The sequence below is a fragment of the Petaurus breviceps genome, unplaced genomic scaffold (assembly GCF_028583685.1).
Source record: "Petaurus breviceps papuanus isolate PSGF00001 unplaced genomic scaffold, PetGlider_PUasm1.0 90897, whole genome shotgun sequence".
Classification (NCBI taxonomy): domain Eukaryota; kingdom Metazoa; phylum Chordata; class Mammalia; order Diprotodontia; family Petauridae; genus Petaurus; species Petaurus breviceps.
Genome location: NW_027187374.1, coordinates 8412751 through 8433604, shown reverse-complemented (window position 1 = coordinate 8433604; position 20854 = coordinate 8412751). Strand labels below are relative to the sequence as shown.

At 38.3% G+C, this 20854-nt stretch overlaps 1 protein-coding gene across 3 annotated transcripts in view; it reads right to left on the bottom strand.

The window, feature by feature from the left end:
- MRPS6 (mitochondrial ribosomal protein S6) overlaps positions 1 to 20299 on the bottom strand; it is a 79857-nt gene extending 59558 nt beyond the window's left edge. Inside the window, exon 1 of one of the 3 annotated variants that reach the window (XM_069074957.1) lies at positions 19857 to 20299. In XM_069074957.1, the coding sequence (XP_068931058.1) occupies positions 19877 to 20284 (408 nt within the window). In that variant the 5' untranslated portion in view covers positions 20285 to 20299 and the 3' untranslated portion in view covers positions 19857 to 19876. Of the gene's footprint in view, positions 1 to 19413; positions 19567 to 19856 lie in introns of those variants that run through there. The other 2 variants (XM_069074958.1, XM_069074959.1) reach the window with 2 other exon arrangements.
- Positions 20300 to 20854: the final 555 nt, after the last annotated feature.

Sequence of the window (20854 nt, the reverse complement as noted above, 5' to 3'; positions counted from 1 at the left end):
AGGGGAGGGGAGGGAAGGGAAGAAAAGAATCCTGTCTCAAAATCAGCTTACATTCTAATGGTAATCGATTAACAATCTAAAAAGAAGCAAACCAATGAACATGACTAGAATAACCAAACTACCAGAAACCCTGAAAAGACAAACTGGTGTTAAGAAGAAGAAAACACAAGTCAGAATCTTCTTTTACAAAGAAATATTACAGATTATGAAAAAGTAGAGAAAATCTGCCAGAAGAAAAATATACTTAAGACCCAAGACCAAGAAGAAGCTCCAGAAGCAAAATTAATTTTTTCAAAATATAAAATAGACAAACTCTTTAAAGGAAATATAAAATGAGTCCAAACTATCATGAAACAAAACCTACATCAACACAACAATCTAAACAGGTTAGAAATATTAGCAGCAAATATAAGACAATGGATTCAATGGCAATTGGCAAGGCAGAATTATGATACTGGAAGGCAAAAAATGTAGGAAATATAAGAGGAAACAGAAAAATATGCCCAGAAAATTATATAGCTAGAAAAAGATTCAGAATCTTTGTACACTAAAGCAATTGATCTTAGGGATGTGTCACTTTAAGAGTGAGACCTGGAATTAGAAGGAACTTAAGAAGCTTTTGAATTCAACTCCCTCATTTTGCAGATGAGGAATCTGCTGTTTTGCAGTCATATCCTACTCTTCTTGACTCCATTTGAGGTTTTCTTGGCAAATATCCTTGAGGTTTGTCATTTCCTTCTCCACCTCATTTTATAGAAGAGGAGACTGAGGCAAACAGGGTTAAGTGACTTGCCCAGGGTCACAAAGCTAGTAAAGTGTCTGAGGCCAGATTTGAACTCAAGATGAATCTTCCTATCTCCAAGGCCTGCTCTCCATCCTATCTGCCCCATACAGATGAGGAAACTGAGGCCCAATTAGGTTAAGTAACTTGCCAACAAGGGGTGGACAGAATGCAGGCTAGGAGAGTAAACATCAGCGAAGATGCTAGGCTAATTATTATGCTTTGTGAAAAGCAAGGACTCAGCAAATGCTTAAATGTATACTATGCATAATGTGTTATGTTCGCTAGGCCCTGAGTATAGTCAGATAACCTCAATAATATCCACTTAGAAGATGCCTCCAACAATGCAGTTCACAACCCATCCCTACCTGCCCACATCACATCCATGTCCTCCCATAAATTCGCCAAGGGGCATTCAACAAATTTAACAGGAGCCTGTCTCACTTTCTCTTGACATCACAAAGGTAACCAATGGAGAACTCTGGTCATTCATTTGTGAAATATTCCTTGCACCTGACACATGACCAGTTCATTTTTCTTCCTAGCATTTATTTCCTTGATTACAAATGTCATCAAGACAAAAAAAAAAAATGAAATAATCCCTGACTTCATGGGAATCATAAGATCCTTGATCTAGAGGTGGAAGGTATCTCAGAGTTCATCTAGTATAACCACCTCATTTATTTATTGATGAGGAATCTGAATTCACAAAAATAGTAAGTATAGTAAGGTGGGATTTGAATGAAGGCAGTGCTTTTTCTACTCTAATACTGCACCCTTACATTTCTTTTTTTTTTGGAGGGTGGGAAGGCAGGGCAATTAGGGTTAAGTGACTTGCCCAAGGTCACACAGCTAGTGTGTCAAGTGTTTGATGCTAGATTTGAACTCAGGTCCTCCTGACTCCAGGGCCTATGCTCTATTCACTGTGCCACCTAGCTGTCCCCACCCTTACACTCCATAGGGAGAATGCAACAAATAACACAAGTCCAAGATAATTTGGGATGAAAGGCTTTTGTCCTTGCCTTACCTTCACCCCTCCCTCAACCTTCCCTTCCTTCCAAGAAGGAAGAGCAAAATGGAGTTCACACCATTTGGCCAAGGCAGGAATCATTAAGTACAAACTTTCTGATGGTAGACAGAGAATCATGAGGCCTTACTATCTACCCTGCTGTTATACCTTATAATCCCCCCAGGGACTGCCATCTGACCAGCTGATGCACTATCATGGCCCCTGGGCCTTACCATCTGCCTTGCAGCTGAATTCATGTTGTCTCTCCAATTACAGCAGGAGCTCCAGGATTAACAAACTATTCCTACTTTTATTCCCAGCCCATGGCACACAGGAAGCAATTAAGCTATTTTATTCATTCATGTTTCAGGAAATCATAAAGGAAAAGTTCCCAGAAATGTTACTTGTCTCACTCCACCCAAAAACTTTTAAAACTTTTTTGCGCTCACCCCTTAGAGGAAATCTTTTCTAATAATTTTATTTTTTAGGTAAGGTAACTAAAAAAGAAGACTAAGAAAGAAACAGGATTTGAACTCAAGTCTTGTAACTTCAAATCCAGGCTCTTTTTTACACCATTATTGCTTACTATTTTATACTCCCAAATCTCCCATAATTCTTCCCATCACCCTCTCAGGTGAGGTCCAACCCTCATCTTTAATTGACAAAAGAGGCCATTCACTGAGTTTCCCCTTGGTTCCATGATTAGCAGTCATCTCAAGCATAGGGACCCCACTCTTATACTCTCTAATCTTCATTTGTTCTTTTATTTATCCATTTCATCTCTGCTGTCAAAAGACCTACAATGGTTCTACCTATCCTCCACTCTCCCTCCCAACAGAAAATCCTATTACTTTGAAGGGAGTGACAATTCTTCCAATTATTTAGGTTCAGAACCCAGTATCACCCACAACCCTTCACTCACCATATATAAGCTGCCAAATCTTACACTTTCTGTCTTTACAACATCTTTCACATATGCCCCTCCTCTCCATTCACAGAGCCTCTCCCTCTCACACCCTATTTCAGGTCCCCATCAGCTTCCATCTGCCTAGTGCAATGGTCCTGCTATTTGGTCTCCCTGATTCAGGCCTCTCCTTACTCCAATCCATCCCACACACAACTGCTACAGTGATTTTCCTTAAGTTTTCTGCCCATGTCACTCTCTTACTCCAGGCTGCCCCAGGGATAAAGCGAAGTCCTCTGTTTAGCTTTTAAAGCTCTTCACACTCCGTTCCAATGTGTCTTTCCAGCCTCATCATTTCTTGAACTCTATGGCCAGTCAACGTGGTCTTTCTTGTTACTTGCTCTATCTCCCTTTTCCATACCTCTGCATTAACTAACATCCATGACTGAAATGCACACCCTCCCCACATCCACTCAAAGAGTCCATCACTTTTTTTTAGGCTATTGTAGTTAAGTGACTTGCTCAGGGTCACAGTGCTAGTGACTGAAGCTGAATTTGAACTCAGGTCCTCCTGACTCCTGGGTGGCACGACCTAGCTGCTCTGCAAGTTCATCATTTCTAAAGCCTTTTCCTGATCCCTCCAACTCTGAATTCCCTCTTTAGCTACTTTGCATTTATTTTATATTTATTATCCATATCCTTCACATAGGCACATGGTACCTCCAACAGAATATAAGCTCCTTTAAAATGGTAATTATTTCATTTTTTAAAAATTCATAGCCCCAGCATGTACTATATAGTAGATGCTTACTGAATGCTCACTGATTTGACTATCACTGAGTGCCCTCTATCAAGTATATTTGGAATTTCCTAGCTTTCATCCCTTTATTTTATACAGATACACACATGTCCATTGTGATAGTAAAATGAATGGTGAGACATCCATTTTTCTTAAAATACATGGAAACAAACAATTTTTTCCTCAGTCAAAATTTGACTGTCACCAATTTATGCTTTTATATTTATTTTTAAGACTAGGCTGGCTTTCAAGTTAACTCACTGAAAAGTTGTAAAACAATTCAGAGCTGTGAAAAGCAGGAGGGACTAGTTACTTCATAGAGTTTTCTCTGATTCTCCATAATTAAGGAATAATTTTATGTTTTCAAAAAAGCACAATTATAAATGACACTGAAATGCATATGGAAATAGCCTTGTTGCATTTTTAATAGTATCTTCCTGACAAACAGCTGTGAAGCAGGTCGTACAAGTGATAAAGATATTGAGGCTCTGATCCAGTAAGTGAAATTAAGTCTGTGATTACAAGCCTAACAACTGTCAAATGGGATCTGAACTCAGGTCTCCTGGCTCCAAGTCTAGGTAGTCATGAAAAAATTTAGGATCATCTATTTAGAGCAAAAAGGAATCTTAATGATTTTCTAGTCTCTCATTTTACAGGTAAGGAAAGGTATAAGGTCAAGAAAAGAATAAATCATTCAGCTAAGGTCACACAGTTATTGACTAGCAGAAAGATTCACAAGCCTCTCTTCTCTAGTCAGAAAACTGGAAGAAATGTTGGGAACCACTACTATGAGGTCATCATTCCAAATCATATACGATATATCATATAGGTATGTCAGGAAGAGAGAGTCCCAAGAAGATAGATTAGGGAGGGACGTTAATAGGCAGAGGGTAAGTAATATTAGGAAAGGCCTCATGTAGGAAAACAGTGCTTGAGCTAAACCGAAAAAGGACAAGGGATTCCAGGGGGAAGAGGTAAAGACAGGGGATTCCAGGAAAGAAGAAAGTGGGGTAACAAAAGGAAATCCTGTACAAAGGCAGGAGACAGAATGGCATTTGGGTGGAAGAGTAAATAGGCTAGTAAAGAGCCTAGAAACCTAAAAGAGATGGTGAAAGGCTTTTCTACATCCAACAGGGAAGTTTCCATTTTTTCCTAAAGACAAAAAGAGGGAACAAGTAAAGGTTTCTGGGTAGGTGACTAACCTGCTAAAGAGAGATCTTTACAATATGAATGTCTTTTGGTTCTATCAAGTCCAGTTTCCATATCTGAGGAAACTGAGGCCCAGAGAAATGATTTGCCCAAAACCACAAAGGTAGTAAGTAGCAGTGCGAATTTGAACTGAGGTCCATTAACTCTAAATTCAGTGTTTTTTCTACTTCAACATGGTATTTCCTTTTTTTTTTTAAACTGAAGAGTCATATAAATTGGTGTTAAGTTTTAAACTCAAAGACATTCATCTGCATGTACCTAAGTATGACTACTCCCACAAAGAAGGGAACTAACAAATTAAGAGTTCACTAAAGCATGTGGGAAGATTTTGTACCACTTCAAAAACTTCTCATCTCAAAAACATTTTCACCACTTTTCAGGACAATGACATCTAAAAAAAATGGTTTAAAATTGATTGTGCCCATGATTTATTTTTGCCAGTTTTCTGACTTGTAAAAATTCTTTGATTCACAGGGATGTTAAGATAAAAGATGGCAGAGGAACAAATAGGTTTTGAAAAAAAATCACACAAACGCTACACTCCTTATTTCAATTAAATTACATTAAGATTCTTGCAAAGCAGGCAACAAAGGACAGTCAAGCTACATCTATTAAAAAGTCATCAGAAAAGAGAAAAAGACACATGCACAAAAATCTTTATAGCACCTTTTTTCAAGGTATCAAAAAACTGCATGCTCACCAACTGGGGAATGGCTGAACAAGCTGTAGCATATGAATCTAATGAATACTACTGTGCAATAAGAAATGATGAGCAGATTTCAGAAAAAAACTTATATGAACAGATACAAAGTGAAATGAGCAGAACCAGGAGACTACTTATTATACACATTAAAAGCCACGTGGTGTGATGATCAACCATAAATGACTAAACTCTTCTCAGTAATATAATGATCCAAGGCAATTTACAAAGGATTCTTGATGAAAAATGCAATCTATATCCAAAGAACGGATGGACTCTGAAAGAGGAGCAAAGCATACTTATTTCCACTTCATTTTTTTCACTTTTTTTCTTTTTCATCTGTTTCTTCTTTCACAACTCTGACTAATATGGAAATGTTTTACATGATTGTATATATAGAACCTATATCAAATTGTTTGCCATTTTAGGAGGTGGAGAGGGGAGAAGGAAAAAATTTGGGACTCAAATTTTGTAAAATTGAATACTAAAAATTGTCTTTACCTATAATTGGAAAAAATGAAACACTACCAGGTAAACAATGTGAGCGATGACTACAATTTAAATAGAAGGAAAAAAATAAAAACAGTAACAGAATTAAAATTATATTACTATTATAAGATATATTTATAATGGTTAAGCTTGCCTCTCAAGAAGAGATGAAAAAATATTTCTTGTCCTTCAAAGAACTGGCATGCTATGGACAAGGAACATTGTATGGCTCTCTGGGTAGGGGAAGGGAAGGGATATATATATGGAAATGAAAGTGATGTATAAGCAGTGAGTGTGCTGGTAAAAGTTTTAAAGACCAGTTCTCAAAAAAGAAAAATGTATACACGTGAAGCATTTTTAATTTCCATAATTAACATTTTCTTCATCACTTTCTCAAATCTAGACAATCAACAAAAGAATAAAACAAGTCCTGATATGTAGGTTTTCTGATTTCCAAGGTGTAAATGCTTATACCTAAAGATTAATGAGGCACTTCACCTCCCTCTAGCACACCTTTGTTAAGCAAAGGATAAAACATTCTTTAAAATTTAAAATATCAATACACATCAAGGACCTGTGGTTTCCTAGGTCCTCTGTGAGAGTTTCCTCTAATGACAGTGGAACTAACAGTGGGCAAGTCACTTTTCTTCTAATAAAGTTGATAAAGGGTCAATGAGGTTAAGTGACATTCCCATAATCAAACAGCTGGTAAATATCAAAGGCAAGATTTGCACTCAAGTCTTCTCCTGAGATGGAGTCCAGCAGTCTCTTGCACCACCTTACCTTTCACCTGTTAAAGTATACAAATTAAATGAGCATATTATTGTAAGCATCTATTTCCTTTCTATTACAGGGGGACAAATTTAATACTACCCCTCTATTTTACCAGAGAGTTAATGATCAAAGTCACTTAGATAAAGCAAGTTATTCAAGGACATCCACCAGGACAACCTTGGAGCTTACATTCCCATGTCCTTTCCACTCTACTCATACATATTTCCCACCAGGTTTCAACTTCACCTTCCCTGGAGGCACAACTCTACAAGGTTATCTTTCAGCTTTCCAACTGGAAGCATGCCAGAAAACATAAAAGCACATTTCTGATGGGCCAAAGTCTTTCAGCTTTCTCAATTAAAAACTCTTTAGCAGGCAAGTAAGCTGAACATCCTATAATTTGGGAGATGTTTCTTCACTGAAATTTCTCAAGGTTAGGAAGGAAATGGATAACAATTTAATTTCTTTCCAAGATTTTTGATGCCAGAAATGCCTAATGCTTACAATTAAATGAGCAATACACTAAAATTACCTGTTTATCTCCTAATACAATTAGAATAGTAGTACGTTATATTACATATAACATATATCACATTACCTATAACATATATCATATGTTATGTTACATATATCATATATGTTATATTACATATATCATATATGTTGTGTTATAATTTATCACCCAAATTAATGTATTATGAAAGAAAAAAATAAAATAGAAACAGGAACTAAAAGAGAATTTCATTGATATGGTCTAGTCAACACTTAGTAAATGCTCACTTGTTATATACCAAGGACTAGGGATGTAAAAAAAAGGCAAAAGACATGTCCCTGCTTTGAAGGCCTCACAATCTCATGGGAGAAGATGACACGCCAATAGCTACAAAGCAACAAAATAAACAGGATACAATGGAAAAAAATCAAAGAAAGGAAGCCATCAGCATTAGGAGGTACTGGGAAAGGCTTCATGAAGAAAGCAGGATTTTAGCTGGTACTTGAAGGAAGCCAAGCAAGCCAGGAGGGAAAGAATTCCAGGAATGGAAGATATGAAAACATAAGAGTTGGAAGACAGAGCAATGCTAGAAGGTCATTGTCACTGGATCAAGCAGTATGTGGCAGGGAATACAGTTAAGAAGGATAAGGTTAAGAAGAAAGGCAGAAGGATGCAGCCAGGTGATGAAGGGCTTTGAATGCCAAACAACGGCTAACTGTGTAACCTTGGGCAAGTTTACTTAACCCCAATTTCCATCCAAAAAAAAAAAAAGAACTTCCAGGACAGGGAATCTACAAATTCTCAAAACAAGCCATTCTTTGGGATATCTAAAACTGCTGGGAAAATTTTCCAGACATCAAGCCTACAGTGGACCCTTTCTACCTTCCGTTCTCTCCTCTCAGGCCAGAGAACAATCTCTTCTCCACATGACAAACCCTGAACATGCCATCATGTCCCCAGTGAGAAAGAACTCTAAAATTAACACAACTGCTCAAGTTAAACTGTTGGACCACAAAATGCTAATCATACTTCACTCTCATACTGCTACCCTGGTTGAAGTGCTTACAGATTTCATTTAAAATGGATTTCCAAACTGATGATAGCATTTCCTTTTGAATAATTTCAGTGTTAGTAAGTCTAGCACCCTGGAGGATGGATTTGTTGCAAAGTGCAAAAGAAGGTGCCGGAGGTGACATGGATTTATATTCCACCTCTGAGGCTCACAACTAGTGTGACCTTGGGCAAATTATTTAACCTCTCAGTCTGAGTTTTCCATTGGTAAAATAAAAGAGTTGGACTAGGAAATCTCTAAGGCACCTCCTAGCTCTAAAATCAGTTATCTCTAAGGTCCCCCCTCCCACTTCTCTCCAGTCTAATACCTTCATTTTACAAACAGCTATTGAGAGAAGGTAACTTACGCAAGGTCACAGTAGCAGTCAGAATTTGAACTCATGTTCTTTAATGACAAATCCAGCATTCTTTCCATTATACCATGCAACTACTTTTTATGAAGAAGTTTTGCCTGCATTTATTGGATTTAAAGAAAAGATTAAAAATACCATGTATAAGATTATTTCAAGACAGGTTTTATATCAACTCCAACCAGAAAATAAGATATTAACACAGGTCACAATAGCTAATTAGTTCTATAACATTAAGGTTTGCAAAGAATTTGTGAACATTTTTCTGATACACAATTCTTCCCACACTATAGTTTCTCCAACTACTACTACCAACAACTACTGTTTAAAAAAAAGTTTTATAAAGCATTTAAGACTGAAAAAAAGACTGCTACAATTAAAAATCATTTGATTCGATCATATTTGAACTTAAATTTGCATTCTCTGTACACAAAACTGCTAACCTTCAAAAAACTGTTAAGGATTACCTGCAACTAAACTCTTATAATCAGTGTAAGAATGTACTGATCTGGAGAATCTAAAAAGAACTCTTCAGAATATAGAAAATTATGCCCTTGTTGAAAAAATAGGGAAGAATAAAAAAAAAGCAGTCAGCTCTTTCTGTTTAGTAGTCTCCATTCTGTTTGGGAGACAGGGAGTCATTTATACAGCTTCACCCAAATAAAATTATCACAATAGTAATGAAAGTTAAACTAAGTAGAAAACTGTAATGAGTCACTAGACCAAAAAAAGGTGAAAATGTTAAAAGCACAAATAATCATTACACAATTTGTAAGGCATCATCCAATAAAGCACCATGTTTAACAGGCTATATAGAACAAACTTTATGGCAATAAAAGACGCCAACAGTGTCATTATTGACATATGGTAATTTATACCCTCATGAACACACTTGGGGGGAGGCATCATTTTCTAAAGAAACTATGCCTTGCCTAGAGATGGTATTCAAACTTCCAAAGTATTTTGCACAAAGGTATACATTAGTTTGTAATGATGGTTACTTGAAATAAACAGTCATCTGGGCACACAGATGAGAGGGAAAAACAGTTTATGAATACTAATTTCTGACAATTTTTAGTAAAAAATAGTTTATTCTAAGTTGTATTATAGCTCAAACTACTCCTTGTACAAATATCTATAGTCAGACTTATCTCTGATGCACCTTTGATGGAGTAGAAGAAAACTTATGTCTGAAAAAGTCATTTGTAATTTAAGTTTTATTATACTTTATTTAAATTAAATAAGAGGAATAGCACCTAATATACATTCAATTCAGTAGTTTATTCTACATCCACTATGTGCTAGACATACAGATAAAAAGGAAAAAATAAATAAAATCAGTCTCTACAATGAAGATGCTTACTACTACTACCTCAAGATACAACAACTTTAGGATAAAAAAACGAAGAAATAAAATCACTTTTCACATAGGTCCATGCAGACACTGAAAATAACTTTTATGTCCTTTGGGAACATAGACTATTATTTACCATTTCTTTCAAGAGGCTCACAATGATTGCAATTAATTAAAAACAAACTTGTACTCCTTGCCACTCATGCAATTCCTTACACTTTGCCTAGGGGGACACTGAAAACCTACAAAGTCATGATGTGCCCAGGAACCCATGTAGCCAGGGTATTATTAATAGGCAAGCTAACTACTGATTTTACAAACATAACAGGTATTACTGGTAGGCCAAAAATAAAACCAGAAAAGAGTTCATCAAAGACACAAGATGACAGAAAAAAATTGATATTCACATAGCAAAAAGTAATAGACCATTTCACTGGCTACCTTCTCCTATTCTGGTCACTTCAGAAGTATGATAGCCTTCTCTGAATACGCCATATTTTGCTCCCAGAGTTCATTTCATTATGAAACATCCACTGGAGTAGAGTGATTTCTTAACCTGCTACCTGTGAACCATTTTAAAAAAAAATTTTGATAATTGTATTTCAATATAATTAGTTTCCTTAGTAACTCAATTTTATACATTTAAAAACACTATTCTGATAAAGGGGACATAAGTTTCACCATATTGAAAAGTGTCCATGACATCAAAAATATTAAAGAATTTTTGCACCAGAGTAAAATTATTAAAAGGAACACATTTCTTTCTACTCTAGTACTTTGTCTTTTTTTTTAACTATATCACAATGACTTCATTATATCACGATGATCTTCATTAAAAAGTTTTAGGTAGAGCATGGTAAAGTACAAAAAAGGAATACAGTAGGGCCAACAAAGTACAAGAGAGATATGGGTATTCAAAAGGCATTTTTTACTTCTTTAAGTGAAATTTGTGACAATAAGATCTAAAAGGTCTTTTTACAAGAACTGAAAAGGTTTTTACAAGTTGGAAGGAACTTTAAATATTAACTACATTTACATACTAGACACTTAAATACCCTATGAATGAAGAAATGAATGCAATCAACACCACTTATTTTCGGCTGCAAGAAGATACTGGGGGGACAGCCTTCACACTTTAGCCCTGGATCAAACCAATTTGGGGACAACAGAAAACTTGCAGCCCACCAGCCTAACTTGTCCACAAAGTCCTGGAATAAAACAAACCTCAACATACTAAGAAAATAGGATCAGTTCAGACCTTCTCCTCAAGAAGATCCTGGCCCTAGCATCAAATCCAAAGTTAGGAACAAAATAAGAATACCACCACAAAAAATATGACTATTGTTGCAATGGGGCTGTTCAAAATACAAATCCATAAGAGAATGACTCTAGGGGCGGCTACGTACGGCAGTGAGTAAAGTGCTGGCCCTGGAGTCAGAAGGACCTGAGTTCGGGATCCAGCCTCAAACACTTAACACAAAAAAACTAGCCGTGTAACCTTGGGCAAGTTACTTAACCCCATTTGCCCTCCAAAAAAGGAAAAAAAAAAAAGAGAGAATTACTCTAAAATATCTACCAGAAAAGCCTAAATTTGGGCATAAATTCAACTGGAATTCATCAAAGAGATGAAATAAGAGGGTTTTTTCCTTTAATTTAAAATATTTTTATAAAATAAGAACAGTACAGAAAAAATAGGAAAATAAACAAAAGCTATAGAAGAATTAGGGAAAAAATAGTTTGGCACAAGAGGTATATACCCAAGCAACAAAATCCCTGAAAATAAGAATGAACCAAATAGCAGATTACGACAAGAAATACTAAAGTAAAGTGGAAAAAAAATAAAAAAGAAGAAGAAAATGTAAGGCATGAGCCAAAACAACTGACCTGGAAGATAAATTTAGGAGTCACTGGGTTAGCTGAAAGCCACAAACAAAAAAGCTTACAAGTCAAGAAATCATAAAAGAAAACTGCCCAGATCTCTCAGAACCAGAGGGAAAAGTAGAAATATGAAGAACCCACTCATCATGTCCTGAAAGAAACTACTAAATGAAAACTCCCAGGAGTCAAAATCCAGAGTTCCCATGTCAAAGAAAAGAAATACCAAAAGAAGCAAGAAACAAAGAATTCAAGTAGCAAGGGACCAGAACCGCCATAAAATGGCCACTATTCTAAAGGAGGGAAGAGCCCAAGCTCCTTTAATATAAATGACTTATAAATAACATTAGTTATTAGTTAGTGATATTGGGCCTTATATCAATGTATCTGTTTTGAAATGAACAAAAGTATGGTACTAGACGAGAAGATATTTTGGTTTAGATCCAGAAGACGTGAACTGTAGGTCTACTGAGACCTGGTAAAGACCTTAGCTTAAAAAGGTTAAGGTCTTTCATTGCATGGTGGCCATCTCAAGTCATCCTAATCAATATCCTGCCACTGGACCCAGATGGCTCAGGAAGAGAGAGGCTGGTGACTTTGCACAGCTCTCTCTTGTTTAAATCCAATTCACTTGCAAGTAATGGTATCACCTTACTGTAGCCATGGTCCACTCAAACAAGGACAAACAACAAAAATACAGACCAGTTAACCAAGGAGGAAATGTCATCACAAGAGTTTCAATGAAATCAAAGACAACAAAAGAGGGGAGGGGAAGAATAGCTTCACATAGAAGCAGCATAGCATAGTAGAAAAAAGTTCAAATCTTGCCTCACACTAGAAGGACAGGGAGTGGGAAAATGACTTATAATTTCTATTTACAGAAAGCCCCCAAGTCAGTAACCTGTTGTGAGCTGCCTAACAATTCCTTTCACTAAAAAAAAAAAAATCACAGATTCTTTTCAAATTTATCTTTCCTTAAAAGTTAATTACTGTAATTACTATTCATTAACTAGATTTTTAATTGAAAGATAGTTTGATGCAATGGACAGAAAGCTAGCTTCAGAATCAGAATAACCTGGTTCGAGTTCTGCCTGACATAGATCTGGCTGGGTGACACTGATCAAATCATATAATGCAACTCTTACAGATTATAAATTTAGAGAAAAGGCACTGGGTAGATGAGCACTGGTAGAGGTAATTTCCTCACTCATTAAATCAACCAAAACACATTATCACTAGCGCAGCATTTAATAAATGTGCAAGAGAGGAAGGAACTGTCAATATGGGAGGGAAAAAAAGGAGCTCTTATTGAGAACTGTTCACTTTGGACAATATTCAGAAACCATTTCTACAAAATGTAGGTTCATAAGTTGACCCCATCATTTCTTGCAACTCCAAGGAAGTAAAACCTTTTAAATAACCCATTTTTTTAAAGAACAAAGGCTTTATAGTAAAAGGTTGGAATCCTTCAAAGCCCTTTAACAGCTGAATATCTAGTTTTAATTGTCTGATTTCAAGCAAGAGGCTGAGAAAGTTAAGGGAGATTACAGATCTGAGACTGGGTAGAAGATGCTAGTAGCCCAAAGGCAAAGAACTGATAGACTCAATTAACAAGGGTCTAAAGTTCTAAACATTTATATCACAGTCAATTTGCTTCTATACCCCAAACAGAAACCTCCCCCTTTCCAAAGTCGCTGGATGACAGGCCCAGGGTACACACAAAAAGAGGAAAATAAAATTAAGCAAGGACCTCCCTGGTTACCATTCACAACAGACCATGGGCCAACAAGAGAATTATCTACAAGCAGAACTTAGAAAGCTGACTGATAACATAAAACTGCTTGACTCCAAGAAACGCTGTCCAAAATTTCATTAACATAGCCCCCCTAACCATGGCTTACCTATCTTACACATCTGGGCATCAGGGTTCTCTATTTCCCCAATAATGCAATAAACAGATGATTATCTACTTTTGGAAGATCAAAGGAACCCACAATTGTCTTATTTTTGAAGGGGAGAGGAACTTTGCTTCCACTGTTAAAAAAAAAAGATGGGGATTCTTAAATACCAAATTAGAACTGAGATAAACTGATAAGGCAATAAGATTGAGAAATGGTCAAAAGATCTCTAGAAATAATAATTTTAACTAGCTGTTACCTCAAACCTAGCCTAATAGCTGGTACAACTTTTTTAAAGGGTAACATAAACGTTTATTTTATTTTTTTACGTATTTCCACAGGGGCTTTGGACTCACTTGCTCTTACATTTACAGAAATATAAATTTTATATACAAGCTTGCATTCGTTCAGTACCTAAGTTAAACAAGGCTATTGTTTAAACAATTAATTTTTCATTCCCAAGTTTAAAATACCTGGGTAGAAATGCAAAGGCATAGAAAAAAAAATTTCCAATTGCTCTTCCACTTCATCCTAACCTAAAGTCTTCTCATAAACTATGATAATTTTCTAAGTAAACCAAATTATGCCACCACTTCAGGGGAGTCTTTATTAATACTATTCAGCACCTCATTGTATTCCTAACCTAATAATAGTTTTTTGATCTTTAAAAATGCAATGTATATGTATATATTTAATTTTTTCTCAAAAATGTTCATTATATTCCCCTTGCCAACAAAATTAACAAAAAAAAATATATATATATATATATATATATATATATATATATATATACTTTTTTCTTCTTAGGTTTTCCCCTCTATCTTCTGCCTAAAGCTAATCTCTTCCAACCAAAGGTTATGTTCTTACATTCTCCCAAAACACAGTACTACTTTAATTTTATTTCTAAAGGTTATTTCCAATTATGAATCATACCTTTATTTTTAATCTCCATGCCTAAAGGTTATCAAAGTGTGGTCTCTCATGCACCAGAGGAATCCTCTCTTCAGTATCTCCAGCAAATGATCTATTCTGCCAATGTTTTTAACAATTCATTTCAAGATACTGGAAACTCACTATTTCAGTTGCCACCCTAGTGGGGTTCCAATACTTAACTGGCTCAGTAACCCAGGACAAAGTAAAGTACTTGCCCTCTCTTAGGGCCTCTGCTCCCTCCAGTAAAACAGAGAGGGTAACTATTATACCTATCTCACAAATCAAATATAGCAAAGCAATATGTGAACCTGAGAGCACCATGTAAACGTCAGTTATTAGAGTGCTCTAAATGCTTAATGCTCTCCAATCAGCAGAAGTAAAGTTGTATTGCCTCCTTATTCTAGGCATCATACTTTAAATCAATGTGGTCTAAGAATGCATTAGCAATCTAGAAAGGACCACATTGATCAATAATCAACAAGCACTTACTCCATGCCAGGTCTTGTGCTAAATAAATGCCACGTATACAAAAAAAGGCAAAAACAGTCTCTGTCCTCTTCTAGTGGGGGAGACAATACATATATAAGTAGGTACCAAACAGATGAAAAATGAGGCACAATGGAAAGAGCCCTGGGCCCAGAGTCTCCCTAAATTCAAATCTGGCTTCAAACAATTACTAGCTGTGTGACCCTGGGGAATTCACTTAACCATGCTTGCCTCAGCTCCTCATATGTAAAATGAGTTGGAGAAGGAAATGACGTTTCTTGACATAATTTAAATAGTTTATTTTGGTAGAAGGGAAGATGGATTGCAGTGGGGAGACTTGAGTAAGGAAGATCAGGTAGAAGGCTCCTGTAACAGTATAGGTGCCAGGTGAAAAACGTCAGCTCAAGGGTGGTGGCTGTATGAGTAGAGAATGGGGACACACCACAGATGTTGCGAAGGTAAATATGACAAGATTTGACAATGGACTGGATATTTCAACCGAGGGAGGAGATGACCCCCAGGGTTGCTAACCTGCAAAAACGAGAGGATGTCCACTACAATTCATTATTTTAAGCAATTACATCTGAAGAGATGACTTCTACTACTCTGTTATGCAACACTTACCTGAGAATTAAAAAACACAGTTAAGATGGGGTGGCTTGGTGGCACAGTGAGAAAAGCGCCAGCCCCGGAGTCAGGAGGTCCAGAGTTCAGTTCGGGCCTCAGACACTTAACACCCACACCAAAAAAACTAGCCGTGTAACCTTGGGCAAGTTACTTAACCCCAACTGCCCTCGAAAAAGAAAAAAAAACCCACAGCTAAGGCATTTTTAGCCAGAGAAGGAACTGAAGGAGTTAAAGGCCATTGAACTAAAAACATGTACACCTAAATTCAAACTAAATTTTACTTGCAAATTTTTCACTTATTTGTTTATTTTTGCTGTGGACTACTATTCTACAAGTGCCTCGAACCTATTAAAGACTCAGGTTTTTCCATTCCATTCCATCCCATTAAAATTTTCCCTAGTTCAAACATGAATTCACTAACATTAAATCATGTTTCAAATATGTACTAAATACAACCTGAAATGTATAGCAAGGATTTCCCCCAAAAAGTGGCTTGGCCACACTCTAATGGTTTTTAGGTACCTTAGAAGTGATGAAAGACACAAAGTATTGTGTTTTGAATATTTCACATTTAAGAAGGACTTCTGTCACTAGTACTGGGAGGAGGAAGGGAGTGGTGGGGGTAAAAGGAAACCAAACAATGGATGTCATAATTCCAAGAAGACTGAGAATCACCCACAGCCCTACAGAATGTAACAGGCATAAAATAGATGGGAAAGAAACACATCTAGGTATCCAATCCAATCCAAAGGCACTAATGATGCAATTATCCCTTAAGTCACAAATTATCTTTTATTATTTAAGTGGTCTCCATGTTTTTACATATTGTAGCAATATAAGTATCAATTGGTCAATTATGCTTTTCTCCCCAGATAAGGAGTCGGCAAAAAAATTCAAATCCCAGTTTTGCTACTTACTACATTTTGTGACCATGAGTAGATTATGTCTTGCTAGGTCTATGTCCTCATCTGTAAAATGGAGGTGTCAGGAATGATCTAAAGTCCCTTACAGTTCTAAATTTATAATCCTATTAATCTGGGCTCCGTAAAAGTAATCATTTATACGCGGGATACTATATATACACCATAAAGCTCAAGCTGATCTTCACAAATCCTAAGAATTTCAAATACCAGTTTTCTGAATAACTTAAGCACAACAAATTTTCTGAAACCAGGAAAACCTCAAATGTTCATTACACAGACATTTCGAAAGGCAGAAGAAAAAGTATCAGCTGTATGTAATACCTTTTACTCCTAAACCACTTTAAATCCAAGATAATTTCTTCAGCCTTTTCAACCATAACATCATTATTGCAATGTTCACTCTACAAACCCTGGTGACCAAGGAACATCAACACGAAACTCAACAAGTTTCCAAGTGACTCTCCTTCCTCCAAACATATCCTACCCCCATCAGTGTTATTAACTACACAAGAATGATTAAGTCAACAGTATTTGATGCCAAGTGGTGCCCACATTCATAGCCCTAAACTTAAGTAGCCATCCCATTTATCTGTGATGTCTTGGACAACTAGATGAGAAACAGCAAAACTTAACATTTTGTGCCTGCAGACATACTGTAAGGATATAGAGGCTGTGACTTAACTTAGTTTTTGGCTTCCAAACAAAATTCAAATTACACAGGCTGTGCCAATACCAATTAACAAGATTTTCTTGCCCACCTTCCATTTATCTACATAAAAATAAACATATCAAAGTGAAAAAAAATAGGAATGGGGAAGATTTCAACAGCCAACAAACCAATTTTATAATACCTTCTATAATATATGGATTGCTTGAGAAGGGCACAACAATACTCTCCTTATTCCCACCAAGGGTTTATCTCCAGTTCTTGCTTTCCCACCCACCCCACCCCATTCCTTTTTATTTCCCCAATTAAGAATTGGGAAAATATGAAGGAGTATTATTTGGGGGCCTCATAAACTTCAAATTCTTGATTTATTTTCTCGAGCTCAAAGTAAAGGCCAAGGGGGCACAAAGTTATGTCCAGTCAAAGACTCTCAAGGGCAGAACTCAAAATTTCTAGTATCCAGTCTAGTAAATAACTTGGAAAGTTAGCAAATTACTCAAATGCTTCCTTCCTCTTCCATGGCATTTATTAAATTCTTTAGACCTCGTGATTATTAGTATTAGTTCAGCATATTATATGCCATACTCAAAAGCTGAAGATTCCAATTACTTTTTCTTACACATTCTAAAGTTAAGAAAGTTTTATGGAGAGCTATGAGATGAAAAGATCTGTCTAAAAATATTGAAAACTGTAATACCAAAGGACATATACAGTATTTTTTTTTTCATTTTTTGTAAAGTACCAAGAGGAGTTCCTGGGAAAAGCCCAAATTTCTAAGCTATCTAATGCAATGTGCTGGGATAAAAAGCTGTCTCCATAGCATAATAAACTCAATTAGCTTTCACTATGGCTGATAAAATACAAAACAAGGTAACTTTGTGTTATGTCCCATGTTGTCAGAAGCTCCCTTGAGGAGGTCTCTGTCTCTCAACCTACCTTTTGGTCTGCTTCTCTGTCTCTATCTTCCCCTCTCTCTGCCCTTTTTTCTGTCTGTCACCCTTCTCTCTGCCCCTGGCTCTGCTTTTTCTCACAGGAAAAATTTTCTCAGACGCATAAAGAACAATCTTTGGATGAATAAAATAAAGATTAGGATAGCAGCTATATACATAGAAGCAATATACAAAGAAGATACATAGAAACTATTAGGCTTACTAATTTTTTATGAAGAATTAGATTAAAAGTTTAGTGGACTTCCCCCTCCCCTCCCATAAAGTTTGATTCTTTGAATATTCATTTAAGTCAGAGACATAGCAACAAGTCAAAAGAGTACTACACATGAGGATTCAAACATAATTTTATTGAATTGTGCTGAAGTTTCAAAACACACACACTTCAATTTAAAACAGGCTGAGAATATCTGAGGTGAGTAAAAGGAGCGAATTTTACTAGGAGAACCTAGAATAAGGTAATTAGCAACAAGCATACCATTGGCATGGATTTATAAAGTTGGGTTTGATTTTGTTTGTTTTGTAATAACATTGCAAGGTTTCCCAACACGAGGAAGGGCAGAAGACATACAAGCCTTTGATTTTTCTTTCTCTTTCTCTCTCCCGGCAAGAAGATAACGGCTTAAGTTCCACATTTATCCTAAAGAGGGATACCTGCTTGTACGGATGATGCAGAGTTGGCAGTCCGGGGGTGAGAGGAACCACCCCCTTTTCGAGAAATTAACGTAACCCACTCCACATACACACACGATCACAGGCAGATAGGCAGGAATACACCGTATCGTGCACATGGGAACACATACACACAAGGGCACACATCTACAGAAACAAGCGGCCAGGCTCTCACACACAGATAAACATAGGAAGTGTGTATGTTAGGTGGTGCAGTGGATCGAGGGCTGCACCTAGAGTTATTAAAACCTCGGTTCAAATCCAGCCTCAGGCACGTAGTAGCCCTTTGATCAAGTCAGGAAACCTCTCAGTCTTAGTTTCCTTATCTGTAAAAGGAGGCTAACAAAAAGCGCCTACCTCCCGGGGCTGTGAGGAGATTCAAAGGAGTCACAGTGTGCAGTCACAGTGTGCAGCAAGCTTTGCAAACCTAAGAGCGCTATGGAAATACTTACAGAGGCCATCCCGAGCACATGCACCACCTCGAAAGCTCACGGAGCTGCCCACGCCTCCACTCATTTACTCAGAGACACACACACGCGCGAGCCCGTCTTCAGGCACTCGAAGACGCGCACACGCTCCCCGGGACCTGCCAGGCGCGGGCAACATGTGTGTGTGCGCGCGTGCGTGTGTGCGCGTGTGTAAAAAAAAAAAAAAAAAGGACGAGCGGGAAGCAATGAATGAACCAGGCTGCGTACCCCACCCGCGGCACCCCCAGCCCCCGCCCCAGAAGCCCAAGGGGAATGGGAAGCAGAGGAGGCCCTCTCCCGCACCGGTTCGTGGGGAGCAGGGGAGTATGACAATGTCAAAGCTGCAGAGAAGACAGCGAGGATGCAGAGGCCGGGGGTAGGGGCGCGGGGAGGGACAGAGAGGAGCGAGGCTGGGCCGGGTCACTTACCCGATGCATGGCTTTCAGGATCAAAGCCAGCTCGTATCGAGGCATCCCGGAGCTCCGGTGTCGCTACGGTGGGAGGGCGGCTGGGCGCCGGAGGGCGCAGCGAGGCAAGTCGAGCAGGAGTTCCCGGGGCGGGGAAGGGGAAAGACAAGGACGAACGTCGGCTGCCTTGCTCCCAGCAGCAAAGGCAAGTTACAGCCCCGGGTGTCCAGGCTTAAAGGCTCCCGCAGCTGCGCACAGCGGCCCTTACATGAGTGGCTGGGCAGGCTCCTCCCCGGCCTTAAAGGGGCCGCGCGGCTCAGCCAAAGCCTCGCCCCCGGCCCATCCGCTCCCCACCCCCGGCCTCGCACGTGGTCTCTTGGCCCTGCGGGTTCCACACTGGGCCCCGGAAGCTGCTGCCAACTTGCGGCCGGGTTCCTGGGGCAGGGCATCTTCTCGTCCTCCTCCCGCCGCCTCGCTACCCCGCCTACTACCTAGTTCTGGAAGCCTCTAGCACTTAGTGTCCCTTCGCTGAGATGCTCTCGAATCCTGGGCTTGCAGCTGCGGGGCTGCCGCGCTGCCTCCCCGGGGTAGGCGCGCTGACCCCAGGGGAAGGGTCCGGCCGCCTGCCCCGAGGATGCGGGTCCCAGCCGCCCAGGAGACCTGGGCAGGTTTCGGGAACTGCTGGAAAAGGAGCAAAGTGCGGAGGGGGAGGGAGGGGGTAAGTTAACATTTCCTGGAGGCAAAACAGTCACTCCACAAGCATTTATTAAGTACCTGTTATGTACCAGGCTCTGGGGCTAACCTCCGAAATTGCAAATCTAAAGTAAAAACCACCCTGACTCGTCCTAAAAGGGAAAAACAATGAGTACACAAATAACCATATGGAGGACAAATATAAAGAAAATAAATACAAAGTAGAGGAATGCAACGTAGTTTGGGAGGGAGGACGCCAGCAAATGGGGTGGTCAAGAAAGGTTTCAAATGAGAAATGATGCTCCAGCGGCTTCCTGGCTTAAGAA